This window comes from Seriola lalandi, unplaced genomic scaffold (genome assembly GCF_002814215.2).
Source record: "Seriola lalandi dorsalis isolate HSWRI2012SDOR001 ecotype SW California unplaced genomic scaffold, Sedor1 jcf7180002054574, whole genome shotgun sequence".
Classification (NCBI taxonomy): domain Eukaryota; kingdom Metazoa; phylum Chordata; class Actinopteri; order Carangiformes; family Carangidae; genus Seriola; species Seriola lalandi.
The window spans coordinates 1486022-1505128 of record NW_019525127.1 but is presented as its reverse complement, the minus strand read 5'-3'; the positions used below and the strand labels follow the sequence as shown (position 1 = coordinate 1505128).

Below are 19107 nucleotides of genomic sequence, written 5' to 3'. Positions count from 1 at the left end.
CTATAGGCGACAATAAGACAGTTTCCTAATGTGTTACTGAGTATTGGGGCGTTTTCCTGAAACAGATAAAAAAAACATGAATGATTCTTCAAAAATAATAATGAATGGGGTGAAATAAAGCAAAGCGGGAGGCCGTAAAGCCATGAATGAACACGCTTCTGGTAAATGAAAAGAAGTAGGAAGCTTTTCCGAGCAGTAGAACTGCTCTTCCTCCTCTCGGCCACCAAGCGACAGTATTTCTCCCTGGAAATAAAACCCGCTCCTCTCCGAACTGTTTGATCACATGCTGGGAAGGTTTGAAGTTGCGGCTTCATGTCACACATGCGTACCGACAAAGTGAATGGCACACGGGCGCAGAAGTGACACCGAAGCGACCACAGAGAGGAGACTACCAGAGCTGATCCACGGCAGCTGGGCGAAGTCCACGCGGGAGAGAAGAAGTACAAGAAGAAGAGGGAGAAGTGCGCGTGGAGAGGATGAAGATGAAAGCCGCGGGAGGCTTTAGTATCCCATCACCGGCGTCTGTGAAATCCAGGCTTTAGGACGGCACGTTGAATTTGGCTCAGTTGAGAAAGTTCAGTGAGTGTATACAATGGTTATAAATGGGTCTCACCTGAACAGCTCCTCGCCAGACCCCAGTGACACCGTCCTGAACCGCCCGCCGTGGGTTACCACAACTTTGGGCTGCTTCCTCATCTTCACCATCGTTGTTGACATCCTGGGCAACCTCTTGGTCATCTTCTCCGTTTATCGGAACAAGAAGCTCAGGAACGCAGGTGAGTGAAATTCAGGGAAAAGTGTGCGCGTGCGTCCGTGGCGACGGAGCGGCGCGCGCGCGTGATCTGCACTCTGCTGAATTACAAAAAAAAAACCAAAATAAAAACTCCAGCCTAACATTTTTAAAGTGACAACAACCCTGTATGTGCGGGTTCTCAAGGTTAAAACACACTTTTTTGAAGTGTTTCGCGTCTTCAAGCTGACGTCCTCTCTTGCTCAGGCGCTCTGTTATCATCACGGATGAGAATTTTGTTTGTTTTGTCATTTTAACGGTTGTCCATCTTTTCCTGTGAGCTGGTCGTTAAAGCCGAGCCAGCATGAAAATGCTGCTCGCGACACAGTACAACCTCCCATTAAGGTCACTGTTTTTTGTTATCTTGTATCATTTTAATACAACTGCCACATATATTTTTATGCTCTTAAATGTATTCTGAGGTTATTGTATAATATATATATATAGGCTTACTGTAAATGGACAGTTCAAATCGACCTCCACTTGCTATAGCCTACTTTTGAAGCGGATATAATTTCACTGACCTACACCAAGTACACGGGCAGCTAAGCACGTTCAGAGAGTAAAAGCGAAGAGAAACACTATAGTAATTATTGACACTGTCTGAAGCCACGGGGAAAGCCCGGCGCGCATCCCAGCGGTGCTTAGACTGATGCCTCCTAGGCTTTTCCACTATCGATGTGACTCCAGTCAGGAGATTTTATTTAATAATGATAATGACAACTGAATTTTTAAATTATTAGCAGGTCGACGATGGAACATTGAGCCACGTGTGTGTTTTTATGCACACCACTTGGACGTGAATGTAATTAAGATAAGGGGTTTGGATTAAATTGTGCGCCCCCCAGTTTGGACAAGATTGACTAAGCAGTGTTTATCTTGCTGAGTGAAGGTGGTAAAACGCTCATGATTTGATATTCAGAGAGGACAGGGCGCTGCTGCGAAAACCCAAGAGGCTTCTGTCGTGCTCAGGTCTGCACACACTAACTGGCAGCTACACTTATAATGGTTGTCATTATTTGGAGGCTGTAGTAGGGTGATTTGCTTAATACACTCCTGACATTACCATTTCACTCACTGCAGAAATGTTAGGGTCAGAATAGATTTCCATCATGTGGATAAGAGAGTGGAGATCCCCTGCGGGGAATACTAAGTGATATCCAGGATGTACAAGGATGTGATTGCCTCTCACTGAGATTCTTGCAAATTGCCATTACTTTATGATAATCAATACATGATAAAGCGCACATGCAACTCTGCCATAGTTACCCTGGATTTGACTATTTTCACAGAGCTGCTGACAACACAGTTTTTGCCTTAGCTGTCTTGAAAAAGAATCTATCTCTGAAACTGAAAACGTGTGATTTCTGTAAGTTATGGTATTGCATGTTAAATTGTGAAGCAAAGTATGAGACAAGAGGAGAGATATATTTAGGAAACTGTATCTTTGAAGTCTTTCCATTAATTATAGTTAATTACATGTAAGGAGGACATAATGCAGCAGCAGCAGGAATTCAATCAAGCATGGAGTTAACTTATATTATCTCCACTTTAATGTTTTATATGGTTGAGCATTTCTAGCTGGGATTACCATTTTTTTATTCACTCCATTGGATATTCAATTTTCTTTTTGCCACACAGAATTCCGACCCGGCATCTATAAGAAAAATGTCTGAGGATCAAAATAAAAACCTCAGCTTAATTGTGTTTTGCAAAACTGTCCATGAATACTGATAAGGCTTACGTAGGCTGATGACATGGTTTCTCAAATTCATGCCTTTTGAAGTGCATTTGCCACTTTCCATTCAAGGTCTGGAGACATGCATGCCTAACTTAAGGCTCTTACAATTTTCTCTTCAATCAGCCATTGGCAAATTGGCAGACATATTGATTGGTGTAAAAACTTTTCCATTCATACTTTCATCACTGTTGGAATGTTTTGATGGCAGGCGGGCCGTTACTGTTCGTTTTACTGGACCTTATCAGGGAATTTGATGCCGCAAATTATTATTTCAAAAGCAGCCACAGAGTTGACTCGGGCGGAGCACCAGTCTAAACCTTCAGGAATAGGTTTTAACTGCCGCGTTTTCCATCCTCAAAGAATTCCTTTTCCTGTTGTCAAATAAATCAAATCTCCTCTGTGGAAAAACAAATGGGCATAAACTTTCTTGGCAAGAACTAAATGTTGTTAGAGACTGCACAGCAGTCCAACAACAAGGTGATGAATTAAATAATGAGGAAGAACTATACTCATTGGAAAAGCTGGCAGGCGTCGTGGTCACATATTGCAGGCAGCAGCAGCAGCAGCACTCCTGTCTCTGCATGGCCTTCATCAGCGCACGAAATGGCCAGTGAGCGAGTGAGCGTGAAGCCAACAACACATGGTGAGCGGTTTGAAGCTGCATGGCTGGATACAGAATGACTTCATTGCCAATAAATCATGTTAAATGTACCTGTTCTGTTGTAGATAAATCAAATTTTAAATCCATGCTGAAGAAAAAAACAAAAGATTGCAATGAGGTAATGTGGTAGCTGACCGCTTTGGCTAGCTGTTGTGCGACATTAGATCATGAAATATTACATGAGGTGGGTTTATGTAGCTTTTATTGACGAAAATAGAGGAGAAAACCAAACCTGTGATTGTTGACATGCCATGCAACATCATTTCTTCGCATAGGTTGTGGTACGAGACTCTTAGCTTCTCCTCCATGTTAGATCCAGAGCTGTTTGTATCTTGTATGTCACAGACGGCCATAAACTGATTTGACGTGTTGTGAAAAGGGGTTAACATTTGAATTTTTAATTTTAATTTTAATTTTTAAGCATCTTGGCAAAGTGGAAAATCTGAGCAGTCCTTGTCCAGTACAGCGACCTGGCTATCTCCAGCAATATTCATTAGAAAATAACGGTATCATCCTCTTTTTCATGAGAACCAAAGGGAGCGAGATGTCTGTAGAATATCTGGAAAGTCTTAATTGTGTCACACCATCCCTGTTTTCTTTGTACATATCATTCTCAAAGCTGAAACTTTCAGGTTCAACAGCACAGGAAGTTTAAACAGTGACTTGCCTACTGTACCAATCACAGGCTGAAGTGACAGACAAAGACGAGCTTTAGCTCATACCTTAGTGTGCTGAGATTCTCTGCTGCAAAATAAACCAAAGCGCTCCACATTGGAGCAGGGCTGTCTGTTTCGGAGTTTATCCTTTTTGGGGTTGCGTGACTTGACTGTGTGTCGGCAGAATGTTATTTGGAATCGTTCAGTACACCTCTAGAGTGTCTGGTACAGTAGTATTGCTCTCAGGGTAATGAAAATATTCAGGCATTAATGCAGAATTAAGTGGCATTTGCATGTGTCTCCAGTTAAAATCAATGTTTTAGTTCTCTAAATATCCATTGGCTTTGTTGGGAGATTCTAAACGGAAATTAGCTCCGAACTGTGGAGCTTAATAGAGGAGTTGACTATGAAAAGAAAACAAATCCTCTTCTGTAGATGTTGTACAGTAGATGTTGCTTTCGCAGCGTCCTGTTTTATTTTCATCATGAGGATAGCCATTTGAAAGACTTGTTTTGTGAGAAACTGTAATCCTGTAGACCAGGGTTAATCAGGGCCTCACATAGCTGTATCAAGATTGCACAGCAATGATTTAACCAAAGAGAGTTTCTTGAGTTGAATTTGTTATACTGGAACAAAGCTAAAAGAAAGAATGTACTCGTGTCCCGTCTCTGACAAGCTGAACGCTGATTTCTATTTAAATTCAAAAGTCAGTTTGAGGTCTCTTTGCTAAGTTGAAAGTAGGTCCCAAGCTGTTTTTTATTAACTTTAATGATACACTTGCATATGACATACCTGGCCTCTCTGTACTATTTTCTCCTAAAAAAAAAAAAAAAAAAATCAGGTATCCCCAGTGCAGTTGTCCAACAATATAATTTTCTCAATGCATGCTGTGCCTAGGAACCATCCGCGACACCTGCCGCCTGAATGGCTGCATTTACTACTCTCTAAAACTGTGTGTTCTCTGCATGGCTAAACACCACTTCAAAAAAACGTAAATTGTAAAATCTAGATGAAGATGAGTTCAGTAACATAGAGAAGCCATGTCTTTGAAAATGTGTAAGGCATTGTCAAGCTACACTGCATAATGTATCCACTGCCAGCAGTGTCAATATCGGGTGGCTGTATCATGTGTTCCCACCTCTGATGACAAGGCTGCCTCTTTGTGAACCCTGCTGTGCCCGCTTTGGCTCACTCTGCTACAGTTTCACTAACAGTGACTGAAGTTGTTTTCTCATATGAACTCCCTTTCATACACAACAGGAGATTGTCTGTGTCTCAGCTACTGAAAACACTCCATTTGGTTTAGGTGAGGGGAGGCCTCTGTGTAGAGCGTGCACTGCAGAAGTCGCAATGTTTTGTTCACGGTTGTCTGACGATTTTGGTGTTATGGCCCTTACTGACAGAATTTCGAATCTCGTCGTCTTCTCCAGTCAAACATTTTCATTGGTGTCTTTGTGTAAGTAACTTTTCTTCTTCTTCTTCTTCTTCTTCTTCTTCATGGTACCTTGTGAATTCCCCAGACAGTGACCTGCTCAATAGGGCATTACATGAACTTTGTACTATGGATCTGGCAGTCTGTTTAATGGTCCCATATTTTACGTATTTGAAGTGTTGATAATCCATAAGGAGATATAGTTGTGGTTTTAAGTAGGCTACCAAAAACCATCACAATGTAGTTTTACAGCTCCTCTCTCAGGCTTCTCTCTGGTGCTCTTGCAACAACAGGTCATTTAGCCTCTGTTCTGATTGGCTGACTGATTTCAAAGTGATTGAATAAAAATATAGCAGGTTCAGGTAAACACTCCAAATCCTGCAAGGTTGGATGGTGGGTCCAGGTGGGGCTGGGCTTGGGGCGTGGCTGAGAGCGGTGACTGCTGTTCCTGACAGCTCATTTTAAGGCTCAGTTTCTGAATACAGGCTGTGTGCATTTCTCTGAGGACTGAGCACTTTGATACTTTCACTGTATTAATATAGAACCTAGACCTGCTTTATATTCAAAAAGACATGGAAATGTCACTAAATACAATATGGGACCTTTAATGTCCAGTCCAACGGATTCGGATGTTTACGCTCTCACATACAGTTCCTCTGAGTAATGTGCAGATAAGTTCAGGGTTGCAGTGCGTGTGCGGAAGCATCATAAGGGACAGGAGCTGTGAATGTATACCAACTATATGGCTAGGAAGTTTAACTGTTGTAGAAAAATAAATTTTGCACACCGTGATCAAGGCAAGTGTGTGTTGTACAACCTGTTGTATTAAACAAAGGACAGTGAACAACATGTGGTATCACATTTTTTGTTAAACTCAAAACTGTGTTTTGTTTGTTATTCCTTGACGTTGATGTTTTCACTGCAGAGTTTGAGAGAGTACACTGAACTCATTGTCATGTTCATGAAACCAGTTTGAGATGACTTTTGCTTTTTGGCATGGTACATTATTAAGCTGGGAGTGATGATCAGATGATCAGTTTACATCAGCAGTAACCTATTACAGGTCTTACACTGTGTAACAAGAGGGAACATTAGACAGGGAGGCTGAATTTGTCTCTACACAGGAGGAGTAGCATGAGCACCATCTTAGCAGAGCAGCAGCCCCCATGCTTTTAAACACATGATACGTTCCGGCACAGTAATGAGTTGTAAGGTGCTGAATCTCACCTACTCATCTAATTAACATTATAGTCAGGTATGTAAAAAGGAAGGAAACAGGCTTGAAACATAAACATATTTTGAGCGTATAGCAAAAAATAAACCACGCTATTACCTGGCCTGTCTTGATAACGTGATTCTGTTCCTTCAGATGCGCATAAGACAGATGACTGAAAAACATGGCTGTAGCCTGTGAATCCCTCATCCAGCATGGGAATGGTGTACTCCAGAGATACTTCCTGCACGTAAATTCATTGATTGGCTATTACAGAGAAATCGGGTTTGGTGGCATGAAATTTTAAGGATTATAACTTTAAATCTGAATTTAAGATGTGCAAGTCTTATGTGGAAGCTTGAAACCTCCCGTGGACAAGGTATTTGAACTTGGAGAAACCATATCAGACACTGTAAAGACAATCCTGCAATGCACCCTTGCCTCGAGACTCCAGGTATGATGTGTTCAGTTAGACGCGATCACAAGAAAAACAAAGTGATCCAATAGTATTTATAAAATAAACAACATTTATTATGAGAACAAAGTATGTTCCCTCATGAAAGCTAGAAAATAAACAATAAAAGTTCTATACGCCTTTAGATGGAATGAAAAAAAGGACAATAACGTGCAGTCAAAACTATGTGAAACCGCTCTACCTGAAAACCTCCAAGGTAAGGAGCGGTAAAGGGGAAACATGGGAAGGAAAAAGGGCATGGAGTTCATATTGTGTGAGTTAAATGCAAAGCACAATTATGTTACCAAATTGAATATCTTACGGGGCAACATAATATTTGCACAAAATCTTGACATGAAAGATTTGGCTTCTACAGGCACAAATTATTATTCAAAGCAGAGTATTTTTATGTTTTATAAAGCATGAATGGAAGGGATCAAAAGTTTCTCTTGTGCATGAGGCAGATTCAGCTTTTCCATGAAGTATAATGGTATTTAGTTTGGGTTCAAGTGGGCCTCAAAGATTAAGTTATTAAAGGGGCCTTCAATAACTGAAAAAGGCCAAAGGTTAGGGAGAATGAGTGTGTGCTAAAGTTGACATAAGAAGAACTACACTCTATCTACTGTATGTTTCTCTTTGCCAAGACATTATCAGATTATATGCCTCATAAAATAAACACAATCTCAGGGCAGTCACATTTTTCCTGCTGTTCCACTTCATTGAAATATTGGTTCTGAATGTGATACCATCCTGAGTATTTATCCCCAGGATCGTTAATATTGAAGAAAAAACAAGAGGTCACACAAACACTGCAGCATTTAATTAAAATCCTTATTTGGTTTTGTGTCGTGCCATCATCCTAGCTGCTCTCTAACATACGTGAAGGCACAGGAGTCGTAGCTGCTCACCGGGTTTGTCAGTTTCCGCGGTGATTGCTGTGACAAGCGTCGGAGCGGCACAGTGTGGTGGAGCAGCTTAATAGTATAAGAACTGAAAGAAAAAAGGGCTCAGTGGGTGAAAAACACGGTCTAATTGGGAACCCACAACAGCCAGGAGGTCATGACTTTGCAATTAATTCATAGTTTGCCCAAGCTGAATAAATGAACATTGAGTGGGAGAGGATAAAGATTTCCTTCTTTTACTCATGAGGCACTTAACTCCCAGCTATAGATTAGTTAATGCCTCTACTGTCAGCCAGGACACGAAAAAAAGGCGCGCCTGCTAGCGTGCCCCAAGGCTGCTCTGCACCTGATAACTTACAGTCAGCATTAACCACTTCTTCCATTGCTTTTCCCTGCAAATCCCGAAACATGTAAGAGACTTTGTACGTTTTCATTAATTATGCTCGGGCTTGCAGATCTACTTTGTACAGATTTCCTGTCAGGGGGCTTTTGTGGCTCTCATAAGGATTAAAACTCAAAACATGAGATCACACATGTATCTAATTAGGTAGCAGATATGTGTGCGGCTGTGGGTCCGCTGCTGGGATTGTGTGCATGATGTTATCATTGCCAACCTTGTCTGGGTTGTTTGCTGCTGCCTTTTCGCTCTCAGACACAACAAGGGAGAAAGGTTCACAACAGTACATGATAGTGGAGATAAACAGAAGAAGAAGGAGGCAGCAGTTTGGTGCGAGCCTGTCATACAAAGCAGACGCACAGTGAAAGAGACAGCGGCTTATTTCTTTACTCTGAGAATTGCCATTTCATGTCATGTTAGTTTGTTGCTTCCACCATGGGCGACTGGGTTTATCCTTTTTTTTCTTTTTTTTTTGTGACATTAATAGTGACAATCATTGGAAAATTGCTCAGCAAAAAGCTGTCTTGTTTTTCTCCATTTGACCTGACTATTCAAGTCTTGGCAGGTGCCATATTGTCCTGCTGGGTTTAGGCCTCTTTCCAGGGTCATCTGAGAAAGAAAAATTGACCCAGCAAGCGCTCATTTGACTCAGCAGCCTCTTTGCACGGTGCCTCAGCTTCTAGACAATTTCGTGATTTTCTAATATTTTGCAGGATTATCTGTACACACAAGCCTGCCTGCAGTAATGCACTCTGTATATATGGTTTGCATCAACTGTATGATGTAGGCTGTGTTTTTCCACATTTCTCCTCTGAAAAGAAACCTCTCTGTTTCTTTGTTTCTGCTCAGTGTTTGGAATTCCCCTCACCAAGTTTTTTATTTATTTATTTTTTTTACTGTGCCTTATCTCAAGTCTATCACCTTCTTTGTGCTTCTCTTCCTCCCAAGTTTACTCACCCTCACGCACGCACACTCGATATATATATTTTCTCTCTTTTCACTTAAATTTGACCTTCTAGGCTTCATATTCCATGACACCCTGTCTGTTTGTATCACTCTGATCCAACACCCCCACCGTTCTCTAAGGATGTTATGTTGTCAGACTGCATACCTGTAGAGGAATTCTGCCAATAGCGCTTTGCATCAAGCCAGTCAGGCAATAAGACGGTTATCGCACAAACCCTGTGGATTCCAGATTATATAATGGCCAAGTGGGCAAAAAATGAGTTATTTTTGATAAGTGTTAAACAATGACCGGCCTGACGTGGTCGAATTTAACAAGAACAGGCGTCTGGCATCTGGTCCGCTTTGTCACGACCCCCTCCCCCAGCTCTCAGTCTGTTTGTGTCCGTATCACACACTCAAAAGGAAAGAGTGTAACTTCAAAAGGAAGACACATAGTTTATAAATACTTACACATACAAGAGAGCATTTTTGCAGCCATTCAAGATTCCATCCCCCCACTCAAGCTATACCCTCCCTCCCCCTTTCCATACTATTTTTAATCATTTACAATATTATACAGTGAAACTTCTTTCTGCTTGATGGGAGCTCGGGATGACGCACATGGGAAGCTTAGGGCAGTGAGATCAAGTAAAACCTAATGCTCATCCAAGGGGAACTATGCATAGCACATGCATACTGTAGAGTGCTTACTGTAGAGCGGTAACTATTTGATTACACACACACACACACACACACACACACACACACACACAAGGCTGCAAAAGCTCAGAGGTTAGAGATGCTGGCTGGTGATGAGAAGGGTGTTTGAATCCCAGTTTGAGTTGAGTGGAGAGAAGCAGAATGGGGGAGGCAAGAAAACGCTTTCCTCTGCGCTCAAGGTGCCCTTGACTGAAGCACTTAGTCCACCATTTCTACTCAGTGGCAAACAGTGGAAGACTGTGGTTGGACTCAGCAGCTTCCAGCTGTGAACGCGTCAGATTGTATGACTGTTAAAGCGGGACACTGATGAAAAACAGAAAAATATGCAGGCTCAGTCCAGTCCTCCTCAGATGTAATTTAACACACAAACTGACCTCATTATGGTCCAAATTCCTCCTGCGTTATCCCTATTTGTTATTTTATCATTAATAGGTCTAAAGAACAGAGCACGGTTGACTAACAAGCAAAGCGCTCAATCAGAAAGCTTTGTCACTCTTTATGAGCCAATGGGCTGATTCGGTTGAATGGCATGTAATGATGATTATTTTGGCAGACACACGAATGCCATTTGATGTAGCTCTGCGAACACTGCCCCATTCAGCCTTATCAGACCACTGTCTCTGGGTTCAGCACGGTGATTTATCACTGAGACTGACGCAGCACTGTCCTGAAAAATAACAATTTGACTAACTAGAAAGCAAAGAAGGGAGGGGCATTGCATGCTAAAAATAATCCTGAGGGTAGAGGGGTGCATGTTGTCTGTGTGAAATTAGTAACATGGTTCAAACCATGCCAAGTCTAAAATAGGAAAACAAGTCTTTTATTTGATAATAGCAACTAATTTTGGAGTATAGGCCTAGAGGTGTCAGAATTTAGGCAGCACTTGTAAAAGCTCTGTCAGACAATGAAAACAGGATGTAAATTTCTCAGGAGATAACAAATGGTAAGATCATGTTTTGTTGTTCAGAGACAGAAAAAGAAGAGTATTCATGAAGACACGGTTGTTCTGCACAGTTCAGTCTGCACAAGACAAGATTCATCCTGAATTTCCTCAGAAATCTGTAAACTATTGCGTTATGTAATAGCTAGAAATGTTCTCATGTCTTCAGATTCACTTTGGAACAGACTGACGATGGGACTTTTAAATCAGTCCACAAACAGTAAAGTACAAGATTTTACTCAATTTGAAGTCAGTAGTTTGTCAGTAAGATTGTTAACAATCTCATTTTCTGTGTTGTGTGTCCAATATTTAATTACTAAAGCTTGTTGTTTGAAATGAAGTCAGCTGAATAGTGAACAGTGCCCCTGATACTGGATACTGGAGTTTAAAACAATCTGGTAATTTCATGGGGCTCTCGTAATGATGATATATTAAAGCTGCTTTAATCTTTTTTTTTTTATTAACAGTGGTTCAAATGACTATGTATAATATGGCAGGGGCCACTTGTAGCATCAAATTTAGAGAGAATTATCACCCAACTCTGCACAGTTCCCCTCGGCTCTGTGCAGCGTATTAGCCTCTTTTAGCTCATTGTTGTGGGTTTATGGCTCATGATTGTACTGTTTTGGTTAAAAAGATTTAGTGACTAGCTTGTGAACATAGTGGTGCATTTAGTAGTTACAGGGATTGTCCAAAGAGTTGGTGGTGAACAAATCCAGAGCTAAAGAGTGCATTGGACTTATATTTGTCTGGTAGTCAGTAATATCACTCTGTATTTACTGGATGACTAAGTAAGCAAGTGAAAAATAAAATAGGTTAATGCAGGTTTAAAAAAGTGTGTCTAACATTTGTGACCAGCTGATGCTGATCTCAAACATATTTGGCATTTCTGTTCTGCACTTTGCTCTTACTTATCAGCCGACATCTACATCTACTGACAGATGTTTATGTAGATAATGTGAAACTCGTCTGTTATTGTTTCAATACGCCGTATGTATGGGGAAAGGTGGCTGGAAGTGCTTGGCTCTGTGCGCTCAGTCATCCACGTATTTAATACTTATTGTTGTGCAGTGATATGTTGTTATCCAACAGCCAATCCTATCATTAACTCATCCATTTAATTCAATCTAATCGCCAATGAATATTTCCATTATTAGATCTTTATTATGCTGCTAGAGTCCAATTTAGTTTCCCTTTGTCTCTGTTTTGCATCATTTAAGCTCACTTAACTCAATCTCCACTTTATATAACTGGCTCCGTTGTAAAGACGTGGGCTCTTATTGAGGATATATGGAGTGTCAGCGACTCCTGCACTTTGTTTTACCTGCAGAGTTCTGAGAGAGCAGTCAGAGCTTTTCAGCAGCCCTCTTCTAATAAGACGAGTCACAGTTAGCAGTGCAGAGGTGCACACTAATTCTCAAGAGGCAGATTATGACACATTCTTCGTGGCCTGTCACGTTCGTAAAAGTAATTAGTCGAGTCCTAGGCGTCCCTCTAATGAGCAGGAGCTTTGTGTGTGTGATTTCCTCATCGCAGTATGCTTTCCTTTAATGACCCCTAAACATGCTCCCTGTGATTATTGTCTAAATGAGTGTATTTTGTCACACTTTAAGAGACATTCACACATCACTTGGGCTCATTCCAGCATTCTTTGGGTGCCGTCCAAAAGCAAAAAGAGAATTATGCAGTAGGAAGTTAGATGTTCATGCTGTTCAGTGCTCAGTGACCTAGTCTTAAGCCTCAGCTTCTCTGAGAATATGAGAGTGAACTCATGTGGCATGTAGTATTATGAAGAAATAATGATATATTTTATGGAAATCATTGCAGTGTGATAAAATGGGAGATGGGAGTAGATATGTATGATATCTTGCTGCTTTGGGACATTTATTAAAAACCTCTTTGCTGACTCTGCTGCCATAGTCGTCCTAATATCTTATAAATTCTAATTTTAACTAGAAGTGCTGTGCGTGATGCAGTGACAGATTGTTTTGCTGTGGTTGCTGTTCACTGACTCAAGTAAAAGTAGCTAAGAAAAGTTTATGGGAAGTTCAGTGGTCACACAAATTAGAACATATCACAGGTCACAATAACAGTAACACTGAATTTCTTTGTGTGAATAAGGGATGATATTTAGTTGACTTGATGGTTGTTTTCTGCCGATCATACTTTGCAGACTGCATCTTTTGACATCCCAGGAACACCCTCTATATCTGCTCTGAGTATTAATGAGAGGATGGTGTTTTTGTTGATAGTATTGCACAATAACAGCATATTAAATACGAGGTCATTAGGGATGGCATTTAAGAATTTTTCCATTCAGAGCCAGCTGCTCCCAGATTGTTTGATTCTGGACAATTGTTTAGTTCTGATGCTGTCAGCTCCTCTGTTAAGGTTTGAGCATTGCCCAAAATTACATATAATTGTATTAAGTGAAAACAACAGAAACACAGTTCCTGAAATGATAATGTTAGCAAACAACTGCTTTCTTAAAAATTCAGAAGAGTCTTGGAGTCTTGTTTGTGGCTGCTCTATATGTCAATGCTCAACATTCTCTTGTTTTAGCTCTGTTGTTTACTTCAGCTCTTTGCCATACAGTTTAAACACAGGCTCAGGAACCAAAATGATGAGAGAAAACACAGCTAAAATCTGATTAAAGCTGTGCTGATTCACGGTGGGAACCATTTCACATTATACAGTTGTGGTTTGGTTCATTGTCCATATCAGAAATCTCTTAATGGAGCTTTAATGTCAGGAAGTGGGACCTTAGCCATGGCAGAGATAATCAAGATAATAAAGGCTCTGGGTACATTGTACTGTACTGAACACCATGCAGTGTTTCCTATACTAAAAACTTGGCTATACCACTGTTATGCTTTGACATTTGGTGACAATTCATGCCATGAAAATAGATGAGTGCTTTTGCTAGCTAATGGTGAAATATGATGTTGGAGGTACCTGGGTGGCACAAAGTAAAAAAAAAACAGGTTAAAGGAAAGGATTGATGCGACCGCCAACAACCTCTCAAAGCCAATAGCAGGACCACAGTGCGATTAAAGTGTTTTTCCAAATTTGGAGAAAAATTTAACCTAACATTAGCATTAACATTAACTAGTGTTAATATCGGGGCATACCTGGATTTGATGAAACATGGAACCCACTAGAAGAATAGATAAGGGATCAGAAATGACCAAGTCCTTTCCATGTCCATATGTAATGTAGTTAGCATAGCATGTAGTATATTTATTACAACTTTGCAATATGTTGCAGCTCCTTGCTGTTTGCTGTGGCTGTACTGTACAGCATTTATACTTAACAAACATTGCATCTGCATGTTTTGATTATGAAAGCAATTATTATGAAGCAACTAATGATTAATGATCAATTCATTGTTCAGCCTTTAAAATCTAAAAATAAAGAAAAAATATTCAGGTTTCTTGTTTTTGGTCCCATACCAAACCAGTGATATTCAGTTTACAATGATATAAAATGGAAAAGGAATGTTTTGCTTGAAAATGACTTAAAAGGATTAATTGAGCTGATTCAGCTCTAATCTCATGTACAAAGTCACAGATGAACAACTGAACAATTCTGACAGACAAACAAAAGAATTCAGAAATGCGAACCTGTAAATATTTTTCGACTTGATCAGACAGATTTTACCACCTATCGTATCATCATATTACCCCCTGAGATCATCATATTAGGACTGGAATAGTCAAAGGAGCACAGGGCAAGCTAAGTTAAGTTGGTGTTTTCACAATAATATAAAATTCTCCCCAGTTTCGGGGTCAAGGTTATGTTAAAAAAAATCCCCTGCACTAGATTTGATCTAACCAAAGTGGAGACTTCCGTTATATCAAATGGTTACATCAGAACAGATGTTCTCTTAGGATGGGAAAGTTACATGAACTGGTGTGGAGAGATGCATAGCTGGTGATGTACCCACGGGGTTGGGGTGATGATGTTGCCGACGGATGCGAGCAGCTTTCCCCCTGAGGGTGAAAAACGAGAACTGTGCATCAAATTTTGGTGAAAGCAGAGTATGAGAATCTGTCCTCCCCTTCTTTTGTAATTCAATTAAGTTTCAGAAAAAGCAGCAGCAAATGCTGTCAGTTATTTAGTGCGGAGCCTTAAATACAATATCATCAGATCCGAGATGAGTAATTGATCATTCATTCATCATCTGTGTCCATTCATTTCACATGAGCTAAATCATCCTGTCAAGACTGCAAATTACTGTCCTGTGCTGTAATTTCAGACCAAGTTACTGTGTGTGTGTGTGTGTGTGTGTGTGTGTGTGTGTGTGTGTGTGTGTGTGTGTGTGTGTGTGTGTGTGTGAGATTCAGATTCAGACTGAGGTCGTTTTTGAAGTGAGGTCATTTTGACGGAGCCTCACATCTTCACAGTTGGGGTGGGCCTAATAAAATGAGGGTTGGAAGTGGAATTAGGTTCACTGTGGGTGAACCTTTGAGGGTGAACATATAGAGCTGAGGGTCAAGGGTAAGATTGGGGGCTGAGGAACGAACGCTGTCAGGGCGCTGTGTCTGGGTGTGTCTCGGCATACACGGATCTCAGTTGTGAATGTTTAATTTCTGGGAGGCTAAAATGTGAATTGTGTTGTGTAGTTGTGCTGAAACAATAAGTCAATCGACAGAAAATGTATCAGTATTGATTCAATTATTTATTTATTGTTTGACCTGCATTAGCCTGCTTTTTATTTTTATATTTTTATTTTTTGGCGATTAAGGGCAACACAAGAAATACTTAACAGCTTCACAAATGCAAGGATTCTCTTATGATTCATATAAAGAATAACTTTGGCGTTCGGACTGTTGATCAGACAAAAGAAGTTCTTTAAGACGTCCCCTGTGGGCCCTACGAACCTTCACTGTTTTCTGACATTGAATAGACTAAACAATTCTTTGTTTTATTGGAAAAATATCGAGGGATTATTTTATATCGGAAATGTTTGTTAGTTGCAGCTCCAGTTATGCTTGCGAGACTGAATTTGGTTTGTTTTCTTATTTCTACAAATCCTTTAGGTTTAACTCCCCCCCCACAAACAATAACAAACACAAGCTAAATACAGACACATCAGGGTCCATTCGCCCCATGTCGCGAACAAAAATAAGAATATGATAAAAAAATATATATATTGTCCAAGGAATCATATCTCCTCTTGGTTGTCTTTGGGTCCCCCTTTCTATTATCAGCTTGTTGATGTCATTGTTGCAGAACAGTACCGTATGTCTATTTGTGAGTGTGTGAGACCCGGACTGGAATAGAGAGGGTATGCATGACAAGCGTGGGCGGATGATTGATGCTGCCGTGTGTGTGTTTACAGATGATGCTTATTTTTCTGTGTATTTACTACCAGTCCATGAAGCTTCTTTCCACACGCAGATACAGTTTCTGTACTCATATGCTTGTTTGACTGTACACACTCTCTCTCTCTCTCTCCCCCTCAATGTTTAAATGAACTTTTGATCTTGTCATCATAATTGTGATGGGAATGGCTGCACAGGAAGTGATGCAAGGTTGAGAGACACATGAATGTGGAAAATACAAGTGATGCAAAAAAAAAAAAAAAGATAGTGGCTTTTTAATATAGGGATTAGTGGGAATATGACATTCTGGCTGCAGTGTATGTGACTTTGAAGTGGTGCTGTTACATGTAGTAAATAGGAAATTGGAGGCTATGTCAAAAGCTTATGCTCAGAGTGACACTCATAAAAAAAAAAAAAATGGTAAGATAAGCCGTTAACCACAGTAATAAAATACAGCTCATCTGCTCAAAGTCCTCAAATTTATGGTATGCAAGTCTGAAAACCCAGTAAAAACATGACATCAAAAAAAATGCAAAAAGAATTCCAGCTATGGTATAAGGAGATTACATTGAGCTCTTTCAGGTCAATTGGGGTCAGATAGGATGATGGAAATAACTGCTGCGCAAACTAATCATATATAATAAAGCTCAACAGATGCTAAAGCTCTGGTCTGACCTCAATTTCCATGGGAACAGCAATAATATATCAAAATATACAAAGGATTGTTCGCTTTGGGGTAGTTACATAACTCATTACATTACTGATTCATCACCTAAAAGTGTCATACAGCCCTGTCCATTACAGATTATTTTCATAACCAGCACAATGGTAGAGATATGTACCATGGATTTTGATTGTCACTGTTAAATTGCACTGTGAACATTAGTGCAGCTCCATGCATGCTAACCAGTACGGCTGTTAATGCAGGCAGTGTCACTGATAGGTCAGTAGAAGATTATGAGCGTACTCTTCCCCTTTTGATGCTCAATGAAATGCACATTCGCATGTTAAGTGAAGAAATGGAGATGGACAGAGTTAAAGAGGTGGTGGTAAAAGATGGAGAAGACCTAATGTTATATTTATAAAAATTGGATGCTGAGTAGAATAAAAGTGTCTGCAGACTGCAGAGCAACAGTCGCAACAACCTCTTTAATCACCTCAAAATGAAACGTGTCAGAATGTTTGAGAATGAACTCCAGCTCTTACACATGTAGCTCCAGTAGTTGTGCAAATTCAGACTTCGCCTATGTTTTCTTTTTGGCTTGTAGAGGGTAGCAGAATAACTACTACTATAACTACTACTACTACTATAACACAACACTGACATATTATCACCCTGTAGAGTAGTCGAGGTTGAAGCAGTTGTCTTTATCAACATCAAGCAGACACGAAGCAACATTAGCATTTTTTACTTAATACTGTGTCTGTATTCACGGTGTGCGATCTGACGGTCTTATATCGTGGACGATCTTTGGCATATAATTTACTTGTCAGATGAAACGTACAGATCATGTCATTAAAAGGTGCTATATTTAGATATTCAATTGTAAAGGTTCCATTGCTGCTAACCACCCCATTGTCAACATTTAAACAGCTAGCCCGCCATCTGCCGCTGGTGATGGCAGTCCATGTTCTGCTCTACAGCATTCGCTAGCGTAGCGTAGCGCCAAATGTAGCAGTTCTCCACCAGAGCAGAACAAGAACCACCATCACCAGCTGCAGTCCGAGACAGTGGAGTTGCAGTCCGTGCGTAGGACAAGAGAAGGCGGGAGGAGCTGGGGGTTAGCTAGTCAGCAGCGAATGAACTACATATACTAGCACCTTCTAAATAAACAACAGTGCTGACAAAACAAGTACTCCAAAAAAAGTGTAATTGGTGGTGACACAATTTGTTAAAAAAAAGACAGTGATATGGGCATACGATCTTTTTGCCAGATCGTCCACCCCTACTCTCTATGCTTGTTGCTGCTGAGCAGGTAGTGTACAGTGGGTTTGTCAGAGCTGCAGGCGATGATAGAATGAGGCTGATGAGAACAGCGAAAGAAAACAGCAAAGCTGCACGCTCCAGAAGCCAGTTAGCTGAAAGATGCTAAAACACTTAGGTGAGCTGAGTGGAGCTGCATTTAGGTGATAATTCTCCGTGGGTATGTCACCATGAGCGACATCTTTCACAAATATCATTTAGTGCAGCTTTAAGCTCCAAAAAGCCAAAGTTGAAGGCGGTGACTCATCACACACATCATCTGCTGTATGTGGAGAATTGGTGGCTGTCCAAGCTTCGAGGTGTGAACGAGGTGCTGGTGAAAACCCTGGATTTATGGTTTCTAATACCAAGCTGCAAATATTTCACCCACAACTAGATCCTGAAGTTAAACAGCTGCTGTCATGAGAAAGTGGAGCAAACAGCAAACACACACGCTCACAGATACACACCCGGCATCAGCTGCGTATAAGCTCTGAACTTGCACCACGTATGAAACTGCCTCCACAACGTAAACATAAAGTATATTAATAGTTAATTGAAAATAAGTTCAGCTCCAGGCGTAAATATTTACTACAGCAGCGTCTTGTACTGTATGTCAGTGACATTTAATTTAAATTATGGGGGGAAAAATTAGTTCTCAAAAATCGTAATTTTCAACAGGAACATTCTGGGTTTTACAGAAGATTTGGTTTTTATTTTACAATAACCTCATTGACCTTGAAGCACGATGAATGTGCTCATTTCATAATGAGTGGCAGTAACTCCTCATTAAATACTTGCTTCCCAGGGACCTGATTGACATAAATGGGATCAATCTTCTGACAAGATCAAGCTGCTTGGTAATTGCAAATGGGAATCCAACCCACCCTGTAGTTGGTCCTTGTATGTTTGTGTGTGTGTGTGTGTGTGTGTGTGTGTGTGTGTGTGTGTGTGTGTGTGTGTGTG

General features: G+C 40.5%; 1 protein-coding gene across 1 annotated transcript in view; it reads left to right on the top strand.

The window, feature by feature from the left end:
- The first annotated feature begins 294 nt into the window (after nucleotides 1-294).
- Nucleotides 295-19107, top strand: part of mtnr1aa (melatonin receptor 1A a) — a 31848-nt gene continuing 13035 nt past the window's right edge. The window contains exon 1 of the mRNA XM_023417359.2: nucleotides 295-776. Coding sequence (XP_023273127.1) covers nucleotides 593-776 — 184 coding nt within the window. The 5' untranslated portion in view covers nucleotides 295-592. The remainder of the gene's footprint in view (nucleotides 777-19107) is intronic.